Here is a 23,760-nt window from a genome sequence, read left to right on the forward strand (position 1 = left end):
TATGTGATTAAATTACTGTGCCCTGGAGTTAATAAGAATCATGAATAATAGTTATCTTCAATGTTTATGTTATGAAGCATGTGTTCTAGTTATTTGGTTTTTTTTCAGATTCCAATGTAGTCATTTTTTAAAAATAAATAACTGGGTTTGAATACTGGCATTCAGTCCTAAGCTATCAACACATTCTATTTTGTAGAACTTTCACAATTTTTTTAGACAGGGTCTCATTCTGTAATTCAGGCTGGTCTTAAACTCACTATGTAGCCTCGACTGCTCTCAGACTCATGATGGTCCTCCTGCCTCAGCCTCCCAAGTGCTGGGATTACAGACTTGTGCCACTATAACTAGCTTTTGACAATCTTGTATTAGACATATACAATATTGGATTTATGCTCAATTTTTAAAACTTTCCATTTTCCCCCAAATATATGCTGTTGTACTGTTATTTTCCTGCTTTATAAACACAAAGAGGATTATCATCTTTTTCAATGAGACTTCAAAATAACAAGTCATGTGGAATCTTCTCTCTTGTTCAGGACAATTGAAATTTCTTCTATTCCTGCTGATCTAACATCAGTTGTACATGTTGCATAGTACCCTGAGGTCTTTAGGTGTGTGTGTGTGTGTGATAGCTAATTATATTTGTCAACTTGACTGGGACACAGGGTGCCCAGATTAATTATTCTACTTGTGTCTGGCAGGGTGTTGTGAAAGAGATTAGTATTCAAATCAGTGACTGAGTAAAGCTGACTGCTCTTCCTCTGTGGGTGGGCATTGCCCAACCCCATCAGCCAAGTCACTGAGGGCCTGAATAGATCAAAATAGACTGAGGAAGGGAAACCTGGTCAACACTGACTGCTGGAACTGGGATATCTGTCTTCTGCCCTTGACTGGATTTACAGCATCAGCCTTCTGGTTCACAGAGATTTACAAGCTACTTTCCCAAGTCTCCAGTTTGCAGACAGCAAATTGTGGTACCTGTCAGCCTCCATGAACAAGTGAGCCAATTCCTCTAATAATAAACCCTATAAACATACACTTATACATCCTTTTTTGCTTTTCTGTAGAACCCTAATACAGATTGTGGTCCTGAGAGTGGTCCAGAGAAACAGAATGGTTGGTTCCAGAGTTTTGAGAGTAGGAGTTCCAATCTGAATAGTGTAAAGATACTAATGACTTAATTTCTAGTTGTTAAGAAAGTTCTGATAGTCCATGGCATGATCTGGCACTAAAGACACGAAGAATTCCTGCATTGGATACTCCTAATCAGCTATAGTCCTAGAGCACTCAACTGCTTTAAACCATTGAATTTAAATCTGGATGATTTTTTTTTTTTTTTTTTGGCTCTTTGAGACAGGGTCTTGCTATGCAATTCAGGTTGGCCTTGAGCTCAATATGTAGCCCAAGCTGGTCTCAAACTTGAAACCCACCTCCTGCCTCAGCCTCTCAAGTGCTGGGATTACAAGCATTTGCCATCATGTTTGGTCTATACTGGATGAATTTTGACACAAAAAAATTTGTCTTGGTACTCATTTGTTTAGTATTCAGTGTGCAAGCTAGAACTTGTTGCTGTCTGTAGCTTTGTGGCTCACTAACCTTTCCAGCCAAGGCAATTTGTTTGGTACCTGTTTTTGTTATTTACTGTGCTTCAAGAATGAATTAATGACAAGTAGCATGGTACTATTTATACTTATAAGAAGCAAGAAGCTGGATAACCATGTAGACGATCTTTTCAAATAGTTTTGGAAGTCTAATGAATATGATGTAGTTGGTTGGTTGCTCTAAACATCACAGGACAAGGGTGGACTCAGGTTCAAATTAAGAGCTCAAGGTATGCATAAATGATCTAAAGGCTCTGCTGTACCCTGAAAGAGTTCATCTCCTGTAGATGGAGGGCTGAGACTGTTGAAAATTAAACACCACACCTTACCGTATACAATAACAAGACAAATTGGATCCCCAGCCTTCCAGGAAGTCTACTTTTAAAGTAGAGTTTTAAAGTGGGGTAGTTGATTTGGAGTGGGATCCTGTTGGATGTAATGGCTTGAAAAGGAAAGACCCTAATAAGGGATGTTGCATCTGTAAATTCTGAGGGGTCTTTCTTGCTCATGGAAGAGGCTTCCATATCTCAGAAGGAAGCAACCTTCCTTCAGTGGTGTTGGTCTCTCTGCCAGACCACTCGCCTCCAGCTCAGGGAGTTCGTTGTGCATTCTCTGAGGAAACTATACTGGTTTTCCTGAGACCAACGCTCCTTAGGACCCACTGACCTTGAGCATGGTTTCTAGGACAATATCTAGACTCAAATCCCAGCACTCCCTTAAAGGGGAAGTACAAAGTGTGATCCATGAGGAAGTGTGGTGCATTCCAAAGAATTACCTAAATTTTCTAATCTATACAGACAGAAATGGAGGAACACATGTAGGAATGAATATTAAATGTATGGAATAATGATAAAAGGAGCATAAAGTTGCAGGAGGTTGAATTTACTGATAGGTGCTCACTAAGCAAAGATTCTGACTATAATGTTGCAGCTCAGAAAGTCAAAAAATGTTCTTAACAGTTTGTTTGTTTGGTTTCTCAAATACGGATCAGATTAAGGAAACTGAAAATGACCTGCCTTGGGTTAAAACAGAGGAAAGGATTCAAAGGCTTAGAGAGATTGAGATGTTAGCATGGAATTATCATTTTAGAACTACTCACTCATCCTGGGAGAGTTCAAAAAACAAACTTCTAACAATATTGTTGGAACTAAATTTGCAAAGGAAGGTCCTATATCCTTAAGCATTCTGTGTAGGTCAGGCCTTACAATGACAACTGCGGCACAGAATTGGGACACCTAAATGTACTGGTAGTATTAGACACCACCCCTGCCCAGACTGTCAGGAGCTACGTTTGGCCATTCAGCCACCAAAAGCAAGGTGGACATAGTTACCATAATTGTCAGCAGAATTAATACAGAAAACAGAATAGTCTTATTCCTGCAGGACTTTGGTAATGGTTAGTTCATCATGGTCTTCCTAGAAATGAAGCAGATAGGATGTCCACTAGATTCTTTTTTTCTCTAAAGCAGTGTCAAAGTTTGTTTTAAAAAGTAAAAATGAAGAGGAAAAGAGAAACTGGGACAAGTTAATGAGGAAAAAGCAAGATAGAAGTCTACCGTAGAGAACACAGAGTGGAATATAGTGAGGAAAGCCATGATAGCAATGTCTTCTTGATATCAGTGTCCTTTTATACTTCCAAATTTCAGGAAAAATTGTAAGAATGTCCACACATGGGTCCTGAGAGGCAGTAGTAGGATCCCACACCTCAAGCTGAGATGTATACTAAATTCTTACTCAATGGTATAATAGAAAGTGTTCTGGACCCAGTGAACAAAGGTCTAACCTGGGACTCATAACACCTGCATGAATTCCTAGACCTCATTCCCTTGAATCAGGGAAATCCTGGTCTCCTGAAGGAAGGATACTTAAAACAACCAAAACTTATTGTTAGTTTTCCCAATCTTCCTCGAAAAGACCTATGGTTGTTTACCAGCGTAACAGTGCATTGGGGAGAAGGAAATAATCAGGTCTTTCAGGAACTGCTGGGGATTGGTTGTCAACCAACAGTATTCTAGGATTCCCAAAAATCCAGTGTGGCTACCAGTGAAAGTAGGAGCTTAGGAGCTTAGAGATCAGGTGATCAGTGACATTTTAGCTCAGGTCTGTTTTACAGTGGGCCTAGTTGGACACCAGACAAATCTTGTTGTTTTCTCAGTTACAGCTTACATAACTAAAATGGTATATTTTCTGGGCATGGTGACACATTCCTGTAATCCCAGCACTGAGGAGGGCTGAGGTAGGAGGATTGCCATGAGTTTGTGGTCAGCCTGGTCTACATAGTGAGTTGAAAGCCAGCATGAACTACAGAGTGAGATCATATCGCAAAAAAAAAAAAAAACCCCACAAACTTTTGTAAGTAAGGAAGGGAAAAGATTAAAGGGAAGGTAGGAGAATGGGGAAAAATCAAGTCATATCATGTATAAGTTCCCTATAATATATACCTAAAATATACCAATAAGCTTAATTAAAAAGAGATATACTCAAAATCTAACAGAATCCTCACGTTGGTTCCTATATTTGGAAGAGAGGAGTAATATAGTAGGAAAAGCCAAGCAAAAGCCACTAGAATTGCCCGAAATCAGGAAAACAGTAAATCACAAGCAATAACACATTCTGGAAGGATTGCAGAGATTAGTGCCACCAGCAAGGACTTAAAGGATGTAGAAGTGGTAATTCCCACTACATTCCCATTCGGTATGCCTATTTGGCCTGTACCAAAGACAGATGGATCTTGGAGAATAACAGTGGATTATCATCAGCTTAACCAGGTGATGATTCTAGCTGCAGCTGCTATACCAGATATGGTTTCATTGCTTCACACATTCTCTGGTACCTGGTATGCAGCTATTGAGCTGGCAAATGCCTTTTTCCACCTTTCTATCAATGAGACTCATCAGAGTAGTTTGTTTTCAGCTGGTAAGGCCAGCAATACATCTTAATTGACCTGCCTCAGAGGTATATTAGCTGTATACTAACTCTGTCCTATCATTTACTTTACAGAGAACTTTATCACCTGTTCCTTCCCAAGATATCATGCTGGTCCATTATACTGATAAGATTATGGTGATCATACCTAATAAGCATGACACAGCATCTACTCTGAACTTACTTGACAGAGAGGGTAGATGTGGATGAACTACATGTCAGAAGGATAAAAATCTTACTAAAATTTTTGGGCCATCTATTTCTGTGGAATTTCTAAAGGTCCAGTGGCATGGGACATGTTGAGATATGCCTTCTAAGGTGAAGAGTAAGTTGTTGCATCTGGCCCTTCCTACAAGAAAAAAAGATGCCTAATGCCTAGCAAGCCTCTCTGGATTTTGGAGGTAACACATTCTACATTTGGGTGTGATAGTCCAACAAAGGGGCCCAAAAATCCAAGGTGCTACAAGGGAGCTCTGATACTGAGCTATATGATCCAACAGATCCAATAGAGCTTCACGGGTCAGTATCAGAGAGAGATGCTTTCTGGACTTTTGGCACAGTTGAACTGTAGCACAGACCCTGAGGACTTTGGAGAAACACCCCGCCTTTCTTCACAGACACTGTCTCCTTTTGAGAAATAACTGTTAACCTGTTATTAGACCTTGGTAGAGACTGAATACATAATCATGAGCTACCAAGTCATCATATGACCCGAGGTGCCCAATGTGAATTGGGTGTTATCTGACCCACTGAGCCATAAAGTTGGGCATACATAGCAACAAATGGAAGTGGTGTACAAGTGATGGAGCCAGTGTAAGTTCTGAAGGCACAAGTTACACACAATGGCCATGTTACACTCTCTTTTTTCTCCCAGTCTGTACATACGGTCCCATCAGGAGTACCCTAATGTCATCTGACATAGAAAAGAAGATTCCAGTCTGGTATGCAGATAGTTCTGTACCAGGTTCTGAGGTTCTGGGGTCTCCTTTAGAGGTATTTTCTAGGTTCTTTCTGCCCTGAACAAAGAATTGATCAAGACAAGTGCAAAAAGTAGAGAAATTTTATATTATTAAAAGTAAGAAATGAAATATGTTCTGCAATGCAAGTTTGGTCCAGTTAAAAGTAAGAAAAGAAGTATACTCTACAGGGTGGGAATGCACCACTGTGAAAAAGACCTCAGCAGCCCGGAGCTTCATGCCGGCTGTCATTTTATATCTCCACTCGTCAGGCTGACATCAGGTCTAGACTGTCCTGTTGAAAACCTGGTAGCACTCTGGTGGAAAGAATTCAAGATAGCATATTCTGATTGATTCCATGTGTGAAGCTCTGGCAACTGTCCTACACAGGTGTGCTAGAACATTGTAATGAACAAGTCACGCCCACTTACCCAGACAGTTTGCTATGCCCTAATCCCTTGCCTCAGGTTCTGCAACATATGTGGGCACCACCTGAAAGTGGATAACTGCTGCACATACCTCCATCCTCAGCCCTTCCTGAAGGTATTTGTCTAGATCATGTTGCAAATCAATGGCATGCATGCTGCAGTGTGCCGTTTGTTATCACTGAAAGCTCTAAACCTTTCACCATCACTGGTCTAGATGCCTAGGGCTCAGAAGGAAAATTTTGACTGGAAAAGTGGAGATATGTAAATACACCTCTGGGGAAAATCTAAGAAGATATCTGTGTCCTATGGGAATGTTAACCAGCAAGTGACCTTCACAGAGGAAGACTTTAATAAACTAATGGATTGAATTACCTTTCTGTGATACCAGTCAGCAGTTTTTCTGAGCCACCTCTGTCATTGTCCCAGAGGCTCATGAATGAAGAAGGCATGGTGGCAAGGACAAAGGTTAAGCATGCACTCAGCAGTGTAGACTTCCTCTCACCTGACCTGGCTATGGCCACTCTGGGTGCCCCATCTGCTGGCAGCAACCAACACTGAGTTGCAAACCTTCCCTAAGGTAATCATCTACCTACCTGGTAGCCAGTTGATTACAGTGAACTGTTTCCCTCATGAAAGGGCAACATTTTATTCTTACTATAATAGATTCTTATTCTGTATATGAACTTATCCTACAATGTCTCTGATATCCCCATCGCATTGAAGCGTAGCAATGTGCCTCTGCTCATGGCACGTCCTGGTCTTACCAGGCCCTTCACCACTCTGAAGCAGCTGATGAGTCAGAACAGTGGGACTGTCTTTTGAAGACTCAGCTACAGTGGTAGGTAAGTGGCAGTGCCTTGCAGAACTGGCATAAGGGTCCTCAAAAGGCTGTATGTGTTCTGAAGCAACATCTAAAGTACAGATATGCCAATCAAGAAGTGGAACTGAGGCTCAGGGGAACAGTGCCTGCATGGCAAGTGCAAGGTCATGAGATTGATTCCCAGTACAAAACAAAAACAAAAAACAAAAAATATGTAGAGCTGAGCACTCGGGAGGCTGAGGCAGGAGGATTGTGAGTTTGAGACCAGCCTGGGCTATACAGTGACTTGAAGTTTATCCTGGACTACATAGCAAGTAAAAAAAAAAAAAAGTGGAGCTGGCACATATCTATAACACCAGATAATCAGAAGGCTGAGGGAAAAGGATTGCAAATTTGAGCCAGCCAGGGCAACATAGTGAGATCCTCTCAAAAAAAAAAAAAAGAATAAAAGAGGGGGAACATAGCTCAGTGGTATAGTGCCTGCTTAGCATGCTTGAGGACTTAGGGTTTTTTTTGCCACACTGGAAAAAAAAAATGGTGAGAATGGGAGCACCTACTCCTAGAAACCTGCTAGCAAAACTTTCTTCCTATTCTGACAATCTTGTGCTCCACAGGCCTCAAGGGCTTAGTTCCAAAGGGAGAAATTCTTCCATCCAGAGACACAATGATCCCATTAAACTGGAAGTTGAGATAGCCTCCCCACTCCAGCCATTTTGGACACTTTAACCCCTTGAATCAACAAACAAGAGAATTTTATAATTGCTGTAGTGACTGATCCTGATTATCAAGGGCATCCTGAACTCCTACCCCAAGTGTGCCCCACAGTTGCATTTGGAAAACTTTGGCCACTGCCCACAAGGGAGGTAAGGAAGTGTTTCCTCATTAGAAGAAATCCTTTAGGACATCTCTCAGTAGTAATATGCATTGTAATTAAACTCAACAACAACCCAATTCAGGCAGAACGACTAAAGATCTGGGCCATTTAGGAATGAAGGTGTGCATGACCATACCAAGTAAAGAAAGGTGGTCAGTGGGATGCTTGATGAAGGCAAAGGGAACACAGGATGGATAGTGAACCATCTATAAATACCAGCTGTGGCCACAGGACCAGTTATAGAAATGAATACTATATTTGTTTTGAATGTTTATATGTGTGTATAGCAAATTTTTTTCTTTTCCTCTCTTATTCCTTTATCATGCAGTATAAGATATATTGACTTTATATCATAGAATTTGAGTATTAGTTTTATATCATATACCTCCTGCATTAGTCAGCTTTCCATCATTATAACAAATACCTGAGATAATAAATTTCAATGATAAGTGATTCATTTTTGTTCATGGTGTCAGAGGTTGCAGACCATGATTGGTTGCTATTAGGCCTGTGCTTTAGGAGCAAAACCACTTACCTCATAGCCCAAACCCAAAAGGCAGAGAAAGAAGGGCCTTGGGTCCCTCAGTCCTCTTTAAGGGCACATCCCCAATTAGGTAAGGACCTCTTACTAGGCCCTACCTGCTGAAGACTCCATCACCTCCCAACAATACCACACTGGGAAGCAAGCCTTTACCACATGGGCCTCTGGGGATGCTCAAAATCCAAACCATGAAATCCCCTCTTCTGGGAAAGAGGTTAGGCACAGTGGTGGCAAACCTATGGCACATGTGCTGCAGTGAAAGGTTCATATCATTGTAAGTTCTAAAAGTTTCACCATCACTGGGCTTGGGTATATTTAGTATCATGTTAGGCAGAATTGTGACCTTGTTCTTGTCTTTATTTGGAGACTAAGTATGGTTAAAGAGATGGGGATGAGTTGTCAGGGGGTGGACTTTTGTCAACTTGGCTGGGACACAGGGTGCCCAGATTAAACATCATTCTGCTTGTGTCTGGCAGGGTGTTGTGAAAGAGATTAGTATTCAAATCAGTGACTGAGTAAAGCTGACTGCTCTTCCTCTGTGGGTGGGCATCGCCCAACCCCATCAGCCAATTCACTGAAGGCCTGAATAGATCAAAACAGACAGAGGAAGGGAAATGTGGTCATTACTGACTGCTGGAGCTGGGACATCAGTCTTCTGCCCTTGACTGGGATTTACAGCATCACCCTTGTGGTTCACAAGATTCCAGTCTTTTCATGTTTGCAGACAGCAGGTTGCAGGACTTCTCAGTCTTTATAAGCATGTGAGCCAATTTCTTAAAATATAGCATAGATAGTAATAGAAATAAAGATAGAGGTGGAGATAGAGGAACATCATATTGGTTCTGTTTCTCTAGAGAATGCTATTACAGTGTGTGTGTGTGTGTGTGTGTGTGTGTGTGTGTGTGTGTCTATAAAAAATGTATTATCTGGGCATGGTGTTGCACACCTGTAATCCCAGCACTCAGAAGGCTGAGGCAGGAGGATCGAAATAAGTTCAAGGCTAGCCTGGGCTACAGAACAAGACCTGTCTCAAAAACCAAAAGACCAAAAAATAAAATATAAAAATAAAGAAGACATAGTGCACGTCTGTAATAATGTAGTAGATATTTCAAAATTGCTAAGAAAGTACAATTCAAATATTCACATTATAAAAAATTATAAGTAAATGAAATGATGGCTATATTAGTTAACAATTTAATAATTCCATTATATATATATATATATATATATATATACCCAAACAGCAATTATAACCCACAAACATATAGTTATTATTTATCAACTTAAAGATTCTTTTTTTTTTTTTTTGACATTCATGATGCCTTCCAAACTTAAAGATTCTTCAAAACAGAGTTTATTTGGGCTGGGGCATAGCTTATTCATAGAGCAGGTCTTAACAGGTATGAGGCTGTAGGTTCAATCTCCAGAAAGAAGAAAAAAATTCCCAAGGTAAATGTACTGTTTAGTGATTTTTAGTGAAGTCACAGACTTGCATAACCATCCCTCAAACTCATTTGGAATATTCTAGATCTTTAAAATCTATTTCTAATCAACCATTTCCCCAACTCTAACCTAGGCAGCCATTATCCTACTTCCTATAGATCTGTCTTCTCTAGATAATCTCTGTTTTGCGTGGTGCTGCTGTAGAACGTGACCACAGTGGACAATGAAGGCCCCACAGTATTTCTAGCCTAATGACAGTGGGAAAAAAACTATAGCCAGAGTAAGTATATTGTCTCATCATTTTTGACCAAGGTGTTAAAAGTCCAGATATTTTCCAGATTCAAACGTCTATAAGGCCACTAAGGCAATTCCTTCTACCGTCTTTTTGGTATGTGTGCATAGTGCTAGGGATCAAACCCAAGCTAAGGGATCAAACATGCTAAGTACGTGCTCTGCCATTGAGCTACATTTCCAGTTTCAGACCCTTACTGTTGATAAAGGACACAATGCCCCTGACCATGGCAGACGGTGGCCCTGGCAGCTACCCTGGAGAGATAACTCAGAAACTGCATCAAGAACCAATCAAGGCTGTGCATTGTACTATTTTATCTTTTAGATTCATAATTGGCAGGTAGTCGATGGCCAACCTCAACAAGAACACTTCCCTTAGAAGGAGCTCACAGGTATCTGCTATGTCACTTGCCATTAAGCAGTCTAGGGAGAGCTCTTGATAAATATGTAAGGCTCGTTTCAGAATATACTCTCAGCAGAGCCTACATAGCTTGAAACAAACCAAACCTTCTCTTAGAGCATTGCTTTGGTCATTAAAAAGCCCATGTGTAAGATTCAGTCGTATACCACTGGGCATGGTGGTATATGCCTGTAATCTCAGCACTCAGAAAGCTGAGGCAGGAGGATTGCCACAGTTCAAGACCTGCCTGAGCTACATTGCAAGACCTTGTCTCAAAAAAAAAAAATCTTATTATTCTTGGGGTGTTTTGTGGTATTGGGTAGGGATTGAACCTAGTGCCTTACACATGTAGACCAGCACTGTACCACTGAGCTATAACTCTGAGCTATTTTATTTTATTTTATTTTATAGACAGGGTCTCACTAAATTGCTGAGGCTGATCTCAAAATTGCAATCTTCCAGCCTCAGCCTTCCCAATAGCTGGAACTATAGCTAGGACAGCAGGTATGCCCTCCCCTCCAGCTTTCTTTATTTTATTCTGAGGGTAACCTTCTACTTTACAAAGGCAAGGATGATCTTCCTGTTCCACCTGTATTCAAATAAGCCCCCTCACAAGACCCAGAGTAAACATTCCAAAACATACATTTGACAGTGTCATCTTATAGTATATAAAAAAATCAAACCTAGATTTCTTTCTGCCCCAAATCCTTCCTCTCCTATCTTCCACATCTAACTAATGAATACTCCATTCTTCAACTGCCTTAGACCCACAATGCCTTAGGGCATTTTTCTTAACATTTTTTTCTTTTCTTCCCTCCAGCTCCACCTTTAGAGGACAAGTTGCCTTCTTTCCAGGAAATGTACTGGCACCTTGTGGGGCCAAACTACCACTGTTTCTTGCTGTGATAATAAAGAATGGTCGGGGGCTGGGGATTTAGCTCAGCGGCATAAGCACCTGCCTTGCAAGCAGGCAGTCGTGAGTTCGATCCCTGGTACCGGTAAAAAGGAAAAAGACAAAAAAAAAATAAATAAAGAAAGAAAGAATGGTCCCCCTGCTTCTACCCTGGCTTCCCTTCCCTCTTCTCTTACTCAAGCAAGACAGCTAGGCTAGCTGTCAGTCTTACTAGTTTAACAACCAGGAATTCAGAATTAAAAGATGAACCAGGTGGGCTGAGTACTTGCTTAGTTAGCATTGATGAGGCTCTGGGTTCAATTCCCAGTACTCAGGGTAAAAAACAAACAAACAAACAAACAAAAAACATGGACCAGTCTTCAAGGCTGTAGCATTAAGATAATACTCCAGGAGACAAAAGGATGAGAACTCAACTTGGCCTTCAAAACTATGTGGTCAGCAGAGATACTAAGAAGCCAGAGCCAAAAAAACCAAGATCAGTAAAATCAAACCCATCGAGGCAGGGGGGATCTGTCCTGCTCCAAAGCTCAATTGGGAATTTTCCCAAATGATAAGGGAGAAATTGTAGGTGGTAAGAGATAAATCTATGCATAGAATTGTCACTAAAGTCATTTACATTTCTTTTTATTTTATTAGCATAGTAAAAATCATACCCAGGTGGAGACTTAAGATGTTAATGGGACATGAAGAGTCATGATGAAGAGATAGTAGGCACAGCTAGGTTCCAGCTTATATGTGATGGCATTAGGAGACCATAAAATACGGTAGCCCTCTGGCCTTTATTTGGGTCAGCTTGGGATCTCTCTTCTCCATTTGCTTTCTTCCTTTTGCCTGAGCATAAGAATAAAACCCTTGCTCCTGTGCCAAGGTGCTTCTGACTGACTCTTCTGATAGTAAAAGAACCTACAGTCAATAGCACCATCAAGCACGGGACCCTCAGCAGAGACAAGCCGGTGTCCTTCCGCTCCCTTGCAGAGCTAGGTGGCTCTACATTGCACTCAGATCCCCAGCACTCCCCCAAGACCATGCCTGACTCAGCTCTGTCTCCTCTCTGGCCTTGCACCCTGCTTCCTGGTCACTGCGCTCCAGCCAGGGAGCTCCTCGCTGTTCAGGAACCTGCCAGCATGAGCCAGGCAGGGTATCAGAAGCTAGCACCTCTCCTAGCTCTCTGTGGGCTCCCTCACCTCCTCAGTCCTGGCTCCAGGGCTGTTGCCCAGAAGCCTCTCTGAGGCCCTCTTCCTTAACAATACTCCCTTTACTGACTTCACTATATGATTTCGTGCTTGTTTCCAGAACCCAATATCTACACATTTGCCTATTCACTTGTCCTCTGTCTTCCCCACCGCCATGGCGACCCATGGAGCAGGGGCTGGGTTTGCATGGCTGACTCTGGGGTAGCTTCCTCTGAACACACGTGTTCACATCTTGTATTGTTCCCTCATTCCCATGATTGTTGTCACCTTGAGGAATGTTTCATCTTGCTAACAAATGCTTTTTTCTTTCCTGTTGGCCTGGGAAGGGTGAGTTGCCATTTGTGACCTGCCCAAGAGCAGGCTCTAGGGTCCCAGAGCTTTCAGTCAACAACTGATGAAATCCCAAAATGAGTGGGACATTGCATACCCCTGTAATCCCAGCTCTTGGGAGGGTGAGGATAAAGAATCTCAAGTTCAAGGTCAGCCTGGGCTATCTAATGAGACCCAGTCTCACAACAACAACAAACTCTAAAGTGTCTCTACTATCACTAAAAGAAAGTAAATCCTACCACGAAAGGACTGGGCTAGAAAGCAGATTTGTCTCCATCTGGACATCTAGATGAGACTGAAGCCCTACTGACACCTGGACTATAGGCTGTGAGAGTCCAAAGCAGGGAACTCAGGGCAGCAGTGTGGGCTCCTGCGAAGCCTGAAAGAGGAGGGCTGGTATGGAGCTCGGTGCTGGAGCGCTTGCCCAGCACGCGTGATGCCCTGGGTTCTACACCTAGCACCAGATGGAAGAGACAGAGACAGAGACAGAGGGAGAACACAGAGAGACAGAGCCAGAGGGACAGGGGGAGACAGAGAGACAGAAGGACAGAGACAGAGAGACAGACACATAGATAGAGACACAGAAACAAAGAAACAGAGAGAAGAAAAAGAAAGAAAACCTGAGAGAAATGTGTACTGCCTTCAGAAGCTAAGTTAGTTTGTTGTAATATGTTGCACAGCAATAGAAAACAAATACGGCTTGTTTTGTTCTTTGCTTTATCCTGATTATTTACTACAGGATCCAGCACACATTAGGTGCTTAGTAAGTACTTGTTAAATTAATATATTGCTATGGAAAAGTAAAATAGCTCAAACTGGACTACAGTGTTATAATTTTCTCCTTGCTGTATGTGTCTATGAATATAACTACATAAACACAGACTGTCTTTAGAAGGGCATTCAAGAAAGTGACAGAAAAAAAGCATATGGCATATGCCTGTAATCCCAACACTCAAGGAAGCTGAGGCAGAACGATTGTGTGTAAGTCTACCTTGGGCAATTCAGTGATTTAGTGAGACCCTGCTCAAAATAAAAATTTTAACTAGAGTTGAGGATATAGTTCAGGTTAGAGGCTTTGGGTTCAATCCTCAGAACAGAATGGGGAGGGGAGCAGAGGGGAGGGGGAGAGAAAAGGGAAGGGAAGGGAAGGGAAGGGAAGGGAAGGGAAGACTTTAATTTTGTACTCCTTTGAATTGTTTAGATTTCTTTTGTTTTCTTTTCTTTTCTTTTTTTTTTTTTTTTTTTTTTTTTTTTTGTCTTTTTGAATTGTTTAGATTTCTTTTCTTCTTTTTTTTTGTCTTTTTTGAGGCAGGGTCTCTATGCAGTTCAAGCTGGCCTTGAGCTCACTTTATAGCCCAGGCTGGTCTCGAACTTGCAGTGATTCTCCTACCTCAGCCTCCCGAGAGCTGGGATTACAGGCGTGAGCCACACACCCAGCTTGTTTAGATTTCTTATCCTCAAAATGCTAAACAAACAAAACACTAAACAAAATAGCTCCTATAAACTGGACATGGTAGCAGACACATGTAATCTCAGCACCCAGAATGCTGAGGCAAGAAGCCTGCCGTGAATTTGAGGCCAGGCTGGGCTACATAAGTGAGTTTAAGGCCAGCCTGCATAGTGAGAGTATATCTCAAAAAACAAAAACAAAAACAAAAACAAAAAATGAAAACCCTATGCTTCCCAGTTTAAAGGTTTTCTAGTAAAATCACTTCTTCCACTCTTCCTTCTTCCCTCAGTCCACTGCCTTCCCCCTCCAAGCATCCTGGCATTTATTTATTCCCAGCTGACCCTTCTCCAGGATAATTTGTGGTGATTATCCTCAACAAAACAAGGGCCACAGACAGAATCCAAGATGTCTGAACTACTTGCACATCACTCTTTGATGATGTCACAGAGAAACAAAAGACAAATTTCATTTCTTGATAAATGTATAGCCAAGTCACAAGGACCACTCCTTTTTTCGAGGTGGGGGGCAGTATTGGGGATTCACGCCCAGAGCCTCCACATTGAGCTACATACCAAGCACTTTTAAAAATTTTTAATTTTGAGACAGGTTCTCATGAAACTGCCCTGCTAGTACTCAAATTTGCAATCTTCCGGCCTAAGCCCGTCTCCCCCAGCAGAGCTGGGATTGCAGGCGGGCGCCACAATGCCAGAGTAACAACAGCCTTTTTTTTCAGAGGTAAAATGCAAAACAAAGAATGCTAGGATTTTCTTCCCTATTGCTGTTCTGTAACCAGCCTTGCAGACATTTCATTCCAGTAAAATCTGAATAACACAATATGGGACAATCTCGCAATACGCTTTGAAAAATGTGGCCAAATACCCAGGGAAGGAGTAGCGATTTCCATATGTATTTGGCTCACGTGAAGAACATCCAACTGAAAATTTTCAGCCTGAAGGCAAATGGACAGAACCCGTTATATAGGAAGAAAAATTGAGTTAGTACAGTATAGGGCTCTGGAAGGCACACCCCTTATGTCAGAAATAGTAGCTGCCAAGGTCATCACAAATAAATATTATTGCATATGTTAGTGCAACAGTTTCAAACTGATAGCCCCTTATCTGTTTTGAAACTAACCTGTACAGCTAACATAAAACATTATGAGCACTGGTGTTATGGCACATGTCTGTAGTCCTAGCACTTGGGAGGCTAAGATAGGAGGATTGCAAGTTCAATGCTAGCCTGGGGTACATAGTGAGAACTTCTCTCAAAACCAAAATAAGATATAGTAAAAACCATTTCCTGGCAGGGAAGTAGAGAGAACATTTGAGACATAATGAGAGGGCTGACCTTGCGATCACACTTATTTTCTCTCAGCAATTACCAAAGACCATGGCCCCGGGAACACATGATTATTGACCTTGTTCAAAGTTCTGAAACGATCTGAAAACACAGGACCATAATTAATGTTCAACGATTAATCAGCATCTGGGAATTGATGGCTAAAAACAGTCAGGTTGTAAGATGTATAGCCTCTGGTGCCGTGGTGTATGTGTGCTGTGTTTGTGAAATACGATTTCTCACAGGTGGCAGTCTGTCTATATCACAAGTTTGACCTGAGCAAGCCACACATCTTGCCAGTCCTAGGAAGATCAAAAGCTGTGCTCAGCCTCTTGGGCAAAATAAGATCTTCCAAGAAACAACTGATTACTTATCTACATAGCTGTCTTTGCCATTCACTCATTTTACTAATATTTAACGAGGTTCAAAGAGGCATTAGTCAGAGGCTTATTCACAGTCCATTGGTCCATGAGTGTATGGGTGTGTTTTCTAGACAATGTCATTGCAAATTCTTTTTCTCTCCTTCTTTCCTTCCTTCCTTCTTTCCTTCCTTCCTTCCTTCTTTCCTCTCTCTTTCTTTCTTTTCTTTCCTTTCTCTCCCATGGCAATCCTCGTGAAAACCTCCAAGGGCTAGGATCTTTTTGCTGTGCTTTGCTTTGTTTTTCTCTTCTCTTCTTTTTTTCCCCTTTTCTTTTCTCTTTTCTTTTCCTCTGTCTCCATCTCTTTTTCAATTTCTGTCTCTGTGTATCTGTCTGTCTTTAGTGCTGACGATTGAGCCAAGGCCTTACACTGCTAGGTACATGCTCTGGCATTAAGCTATATGCCTGACTCTCAATCCTTTTTCAGTGAACTGGAATTTAAGCCCCAGGAATCACATAGGATGTGGGGACATGAGGGACATGAGGGTCCTGAAAACACATTCTCAGACCCCCAGACGATGATGAAGGAAAATCTAGTTCAACATACTTCAAAGAACAAAAATTGTGCATCTTTCCCACCCCTCCCTAACAATGCCAGGGAAACATGTACTAACCACTTCCATTCTCCAAGTGTCCAAATCCTTTGCACGCTGTGATCAGGCAGTTGAGAAAATTTTACTCTGGTGGAAGTTTATATTCATTGATGATATTATGTGACTCAGAGTTCATTTTTCCCAAGTGACTGTGAATTAAATGTCTTGCCATCAAATAGAAGAGACCTCAAAATGTTGTTGTGGTCCCTTGATTTCTCTTAGAGACATTTCAACCCATGAAATATGAAGGAAACAAAGGGAAATGGAAAATGAATAAGAAAATGACTTGAAATGGCCCTATGGAATCAGACACATCTTCACATAATACCAGATAACAGGCTTTCAGGGACAGAAAGCAAAGACAAAGAATTCAGTCATTAGGGGCTAGAAGTGTAGCTCAGCGGCAGAGAATTCGCCTAGCATTTGTGAGGCCCTGGGATTGATCTTCAGCACCACAAAACAAATAAACAAAACTGGTCATTAAGAGCCTACCATGTTTTTTTTTTTTTGTCATAAAGTGGCATAACTATGGGTGTGTCACACTGACATTTATTCTTTAGAATACTTCCATTGAAGAATGGTTAATTTTAACTTTTTGAGTTTTATTATATTAAGCAATGAATGCTTAACAGGAAAAATATCACAAAAATACTGTATTGCATTTTTAATATTTACTGAATATTTATAAAAAAGCATCAAAGTTTTAGCATCACCTGGTTTGGTGTATAAAGTCTAAAAAAGAAGAAAAGAAATAAATTCTTATGCAAACTACAATGAAAATACCCATTGCACTCTACACACAAAAAAATCTTTACTTCAATTATTATACCAAAGGCAGTCTTCACACATAACAGCAGTACATTTCATACACATATATCACTTACTCTGACAAAACATGTATTTTGCTTTCCTGGCCTTTTTGTAGGACATACCTGACATGTAGCTGCTCCCGTTGTTTTGTCAGGAGGATCTTATTATATTAGACAATGTGTAGTTAACAGAAACATAAAATATCAATAAAATAGATTATTACTACCAACAAAGAAAAGGCCCAGTCCTGATGGATTCACTGCTGAATTCTTTTTTTTTTTTTTTTTTTTTTTTTTTTGTCTTTTTTGAGGTAGGGTCTCACTATGCAGTTCAGGCTGGCCTTGAGCTCACTTTGTAGCCCAGGCTGGTCTAAACTCACAATTATCCTCCCACCTCCACCTCCGGAGTGCTGGGATTACAGGCGTGAGCCACCATGCTCGGCTCACTGTGGAATTCTACAAGAAATTTAGTGAAGACTTAACACTACTATTTGTCAAACTCCTTAATGAAATTAAAAGAGAAGTAACACTCCCAAATTCATTTCTAGAAGCAAGCATTACCATGATACCAAAAACAGAGAAGGACCCATATAAGAAAGAGAATTACAGGCCAGTCTCCCTAATAAACATAGATGCAAAAATCCTCAATAAGTACTGGCAAACAGATTACAGCAAATCATCAAGAAGTTTATACACTATGACCAAGTAGGATTCATCCCAGTGACACAGGGATGGTTCAGCATACATAAATCAATAAATGTAATCCACCATATTAAAAAAGTCAAGGACAAAAATCATGTATCTCAAAATATGCAGAAAAAGACTTTCAACAAAGTCTTGTACTCATTCTTGATAGAAACCTACAGAAAATTGGAATAGATGATCTTAAAAGCCATGTATGACAAACCAACAGCCAACATCATACTAAATGGACAAAAACTGAAAGCTTTCACTCAAAAATCAGGAATAAGACAAGGATGTCCACTGTCTCCACTTGTAGTCAATGTAATTCTGTAAACTAAGCAGTTAGACAAGAGAAAGAAATAAAAGGAATAATGATATGTAGGATAGAAGTTAAATTATCATTATTTGCAGACAGCATGATGTTCCACATAAAAGACCCCAAAAACTCCACTACAAACTGTTATATATATATATATATATATATATTTTTTTTTTTTTTTTTTTTTTTTTTTTTTGGTCTTTTTCCTTTTTATCGGTACCAGGGATCGAACTCACGACTGCCTGCTTGCAAGGCAGGCGCTTATGCCACTGAGCTAAATCCCCAGCCCCCAAACTGTTATATTTAATAAACAATTTAATAAACAAATTCAGTAGCATAGCTGGACACAAAATCAGCACTCAAAAATCAATAGCCTTCCTGATAATAAACTCACTGAGAGAGAAATTAGAGAAACAATACCTTTCACGAAAGTATCCAAAAAGATGAAATACCTAAGTATCAATCTAATGAAGAATGTAAAAGATCTCTACATTGAAAACTACAGTTCTCTGAAAAAGGAGATTGAAGAAGGTATCAGAAAAAGGAGAGATATCTCATGCTCTTGGGTAGGAAGAACCAATAGGGTGAAAATGACCATACGTCTGAAAATGTTATACAGATTTAATGCAATTTTGATCAAAATTCCAACAGCCTATCTCACAGAAATACAGAAAACAATCCTAAAATTAACTTGGAACTGGAAGAGACCTAGGATAGCAAAGGCAATTCTGGGAAACAAAAGCAAGGCAGATGCCATCACAATTTCTGACTTGAAATTATACTGTAAAGTGACTGTTACAAGACCAATGAAGACCAATGGAACAGATTAAAAGAAGCAGAAACAACTCCAGACATACTCAGCCACCTTATCTTTGACAAAGGTGCCAAACACATTCACTGGGAGAAAGATAGCCTCTCTAATAAGTGGTGCTGAAAGAAACAGGCTCTGCACATGCTGACGATTAAAATTGGACAAATATCTTTCACCATACACTAAACTAAACTCAAAATGGATCAAAGATCTAAATATTAAAATAAAAACATTCAATCTGCTAGAAGATAGAACAGGTAAAACTCTTGAAAACATTGGTGTAGGCAAAGATTTTATTAATAAAACCCCAATCACACAGTAACTATCACAAAGAATCAACAACTGGAATGTCATTTCATTAAAAATCTTTTGTGCAGCAAGATAAATCACCAGAGTGAAAAGACAACCCAGTGTTGGAAAAAATGTCAGCTGTTCCTCAGACAAAGGGTTACTGTTGAGAACATATAAAGAACCAAAAAATGTCAGACCTCCCAGATTCAAAGATCCAATTGAAAAATGGGCATCTGAGATGGATACACATTTCTTAGATGAAATACAAACAGTAAATAAATATATGAAAAAATGTTCAACCTCACTGGTCATTCGAGAGATGCAATTAAAGCAACACTGAGATTCTGTCTCACCCTGGAAAGAATGGCTGTTACCAAGAAATCAACCAATAACAAATGCTGGAAGAATTGTGAGGGAAAGAGGACTCTTCTTCATTGTTGATAGGCGTGTAGACTGGTGCAACCACTGTGGAAGTCAGCGTGGAGATTCTTAAAACATCCAGGACTGGAGGTCCCATTTGACCCAGCTACTCCCCTTCTGAGTATCTTCCCAGAAGAATTAAAAACATCACACTGCAGTGACTTACATGAACCCATGCTTATAGAAGCATAATTTGTAATTGCTAACTCTTGGAAACAACTCAAATGCCCATCCATCGACGAGTGGATAAAAAAGATATGGCCTTTTTATACAGTGGAATACTACATAGCCATAAGAAGGATAACTTTGAATTTATAGGTAAGTGGATGCAACTTGAGGCCATAATCATTAATGAAATAAATTGAACTCACATGTGTAAACATTATACTGTCTCCCTGGTGTGAGAAACTGAAAAAATGAAAGAAGTCCAAAATATAGAATAGATATTGTGAAATGATAAGAAAATTTTCAATGGAAAAAAGGAACCAGGATGAGAGAAAGGGGAAAGGAAGGGAAAGGAAAAAAATAAAAGAAAAATGCAAGATAGATTTTAAAAATGCAAACATCATATTGTCTACCTAGTGTGAGAAGCTGAGAGTGAGTAAGATCCCAAAAGTACAATAGACTATTCAAAAGGAAAGAGAAACTGGGATGGGGAAAGGAGAAACGAAGAAAGGGGAAACAAAAATATACACAGCCACAAGATAGTTAAGATAGTTACACTGGTAACTTCTCTGAGTTCATTGAAAAGACAGGTTTGTGCTTATATTGTTTGGACAATTAAACGCCTATATCTCATACTCTGAATAACTAATTTACAGATAACATTATACAATGTATAAACCATTGTTACTCTTCTATCATCTTGTTTTGAAATTTTGTTGTATTTTTTTGCCTTTAAAGTAAAACAAGAAAATAAGCAACAACAACAAAAACCCAAATTAATAAGTTCTTAATATGTATTATGGGTTTAGAATAAATACCTACATTTTCACATCAGTTGTGTACTTGCTGACAAAACCTAAAAGATAACGTCGGAAATAAATTCCTATGGGAACGACAAGGAAAATGCAAATAGAACTTTACCACAAAAACGGTTTTTGACTGAACTGCCCCGCCCAAGGCAGTCCTCACACGTAAGCGCATGTTCCAGGCACAATCTCATTCACACTGACAGCACACGTGCTTAGCTTTCCCCTCCTGTGTGGCAGACCAGTCTTGTCACCGCTCTTCTCTTCCTGTTTTGTCAGGAGCTTCCTGCTATGTTGTATATGTGTACTTAACAGGAAATAAGATGTCAACAAAATAAAACATCAGATGTGTAATGAGTGCTGAGACTAGACATCCACATTTTCATGTCAGCTATTTACTTGCTTACAAAAATCTAAGAAATAACATCAGAAATAAAAGCCTACGTGAACTACAGTGAAAAAACCAATAGAACTCTACAACAAAAATAATTTTTGCTTGGACTGTCACAACCTAAGTTGTTTTCACACATGAAAACCGTACGCTCGATACACAGGTATCACTTACAGTGATGGCATGCTTTGTTTTCCTGCCCTTCTTTAGGACACAGTTGATATCATTTTTGTTTTCCTGTTGTCATACTAGGTCTTTGGGATGCTGCACCTGCCTGTTTACCTGGTAGCTTGCAAATATGGTCCACAATTTTTTTGTGTAGTTCCTTGGGTAGAAACATTTTTTTCCCTCTAATATAAATAATCTCTTATGAGATCCAGTTCCAATCCTGTAAGAAAATTTCTCCATGGTATTTTGAACTTGTTATTTCCTTTGTAAATTATCAAACACAAATATGTGCCACTCATGTTTAGGATCGAGTAAAATACAACTACTGACCAATGCTTTGTGTTTTGAGTGACATCATAGTTGCTGCATAACTCATCAACATCTACTCCATCTTTGGTTCTGTTGTAGAAAGTTTCTATCTAAAACTTCCATTTTGTCTAGGTTTCCCTATCAATATTTTTATCATGGTGCATTATTGGCATTAGCAGTGCCAGCTTTTTTTTTTTAACCATATACGAGGCCATTGTAAATATTTCTGAAATTCAAAGATTGCACTATATGGTTCTCTGTTTTGAATTTGCAACATTTTCTTTAGAACTTATGCTTTGTTCCTGTGTACAGTTCCTGTGCTGGTCAACTTGTGCTGTTAGCAAATGTAACATCAATGGGAAACAGAAACCCATTGTGGAATGCCATGTTCCAATTAGTTTGGGAGATGGGAGCAATGAGCCTGTTCACAATGTCATTTGATTTATTACTATATGAATAAGGAGGACTTGACGGCTGACTTCCACGGTAGATGTCCGAATTAAAAGCATAGTAAGTCTTTGCATCTACACCATCATACATTCTTTTGTCATATTTTAACCCCTCACACTTCCATAAATCTTTACACTCATGATTACAGTGATAAATTCTCAGTAAGTACAGCAGACCTATGAATGCTTTCAGTTCAGCTAGTCAGGTGTCAATCAACACACTTCTGAATATGGCTATTGGTGCACACAGAGTGCTTTATTTGTATCTAAGTCTTCATGCGTTTCATAGCTTCTGGAAGCATTTCATCTGTTATAATTTCCAACATCGAATGGCAGTGCTGACATTCTGTTTAAAATCTTCCCCTCTACCAAGATCCTCACTATATTTTCAGATCTAGTTCTAGCACTGGATCATTCCATTTGGTTGCACGGCCATTTTGTAAAATTTTGACTAGTAAAATATGTACTCACATTGCTGTCTTGTTCCTCATCTGAATCAGTGAGGTCTGCATTCCTTATGTCTGTATCAGTCAGTGATTGCTGCATTCCACTGTCCCAGGACTTTGGTTCACATGTCAAAGTCATCATCATCCTCATCCTCATCTATCCACACCACTCTTCTGTTATGAAATAGATATTTTACCATAATGGATCGTCTTCATCATCCATGCATGAGTAATCTGATGATTCACTTTTGACCTCCTCCAAAACTTGGAATTTTTTTTTTCATGTGCCATTACACTAAACTCGGCTACTTCTACCAAAAAAATCAAAAGAAAATTAAAAAAAAAAATCCAACCGAGAGTGGTATGGTGTATAATACTCTCTATGATGTTCAGGTAAACATATGCAAAAACTGTTCCACAGAGCACATCGTGGGTGTAAATGCTGATTTAACACCTTTGCACATGTGCACACATCTTGTCTTCCACAATATCTAGTGGGTAAACACAAATATTGTTTCCTGTATCCCTCAGGGAAAGGTATGGACATACACACCAGGCTGCTATAATGCTAAAGTAAAAACTTATAGTAGAAGAATAAGGAGTGTATTTGTGGTATCCATTGTCCTGCTCTTAAATGTTGCACAAACATTTGGTAGAAAGCTCAACTCAAGCGTACATTAAACTTAGGTATTTTTTTTTTTTATGTCTAGCAGCTTGCAAAAATTAAATGGTGCAGCAAACGGATAAAGAGACAAGTTTGTTTATTTTAGGGAAGTATAAAGTGGAACAAAAGGTTTGGAGAATTATTTTGATCTCATCTCTCAGGTTTAAAACCTGCATGTTGCTAAACCTAGTGTATTGGTTCACTTACTCGTGCTGACACAGCAGAATAAGATGGCGATTTATCTTCTAGTTCTAGAGGCTGGAAGCTCAAGATCAAGGTGCTGTCAGGGTTGGTTTCTGGTGAGGGCTCTCTTTCTGCCTTGTAGATGGCCACTTTTCCACGCACATGGAGAGAGTTTGGGGAGAGAGGGAAAAGAGGAGAAAGAGAAGAGAAGAGGGAAAAGAGGACGAGGGGAGAGGAGGAGAGGAGAGAAACAAAGGGAGGGGAAAGGGAGAAGGAGGAAAAAGGCTCTTCTTGTGAGGACACCGGTTCCGTCAGATGAAGGCCAAGCTT

General features: G+C 40.0%; 1 protein-coding gene across 1 annotated transcript in view; it reads right to left on the minus strand.

Annotated features, from left to right (window-relative positions):
* Positions 1-22,721: 22,721 nt before the first annotated feature.
* The window catches only part of Heatr3 (HEAT repeat containing 3), an 84,294-nt gene continuing 83,255 nt past the window's right edge, over positions 22,722-23,760 (minus strand). Inside the window, exons 16-17 of the mRNA XM_063247150.1 lie at positions 23,455-23,579; positions 22,722-22,757 (exon numbers count right to left, since the gene is read on the minus strand). Of these exons, the coding sequence (XP_063103220.1) occupies positions 22,737-22,757; positions 23,455-23,579 (146 nt within the window). The 3' untranslated portion in view covers positions 22,722-22,736. The remainder of the gene's footprint in view (positions 22,758-23,454; positions 23,580-23,760) is intronic.

The sequence above is a fragment of the Cavia porcellus genome, unplaced genomic scaffold (assembly GCF_034190915.1).
Source record: "Cavia porcellus strain 051 isolate PalLab524CR breed Dunkin Hartley unplaced genomic scaffold, mCavPor4.1 scaffold_4, whole genome shotgun sequence".
Taxonomy (NCBI): Eukaryota; Metazoa; Chordata; class Mammalia; order Rodentia; family Caviidae; genus Cavia; species Cavia porcellus.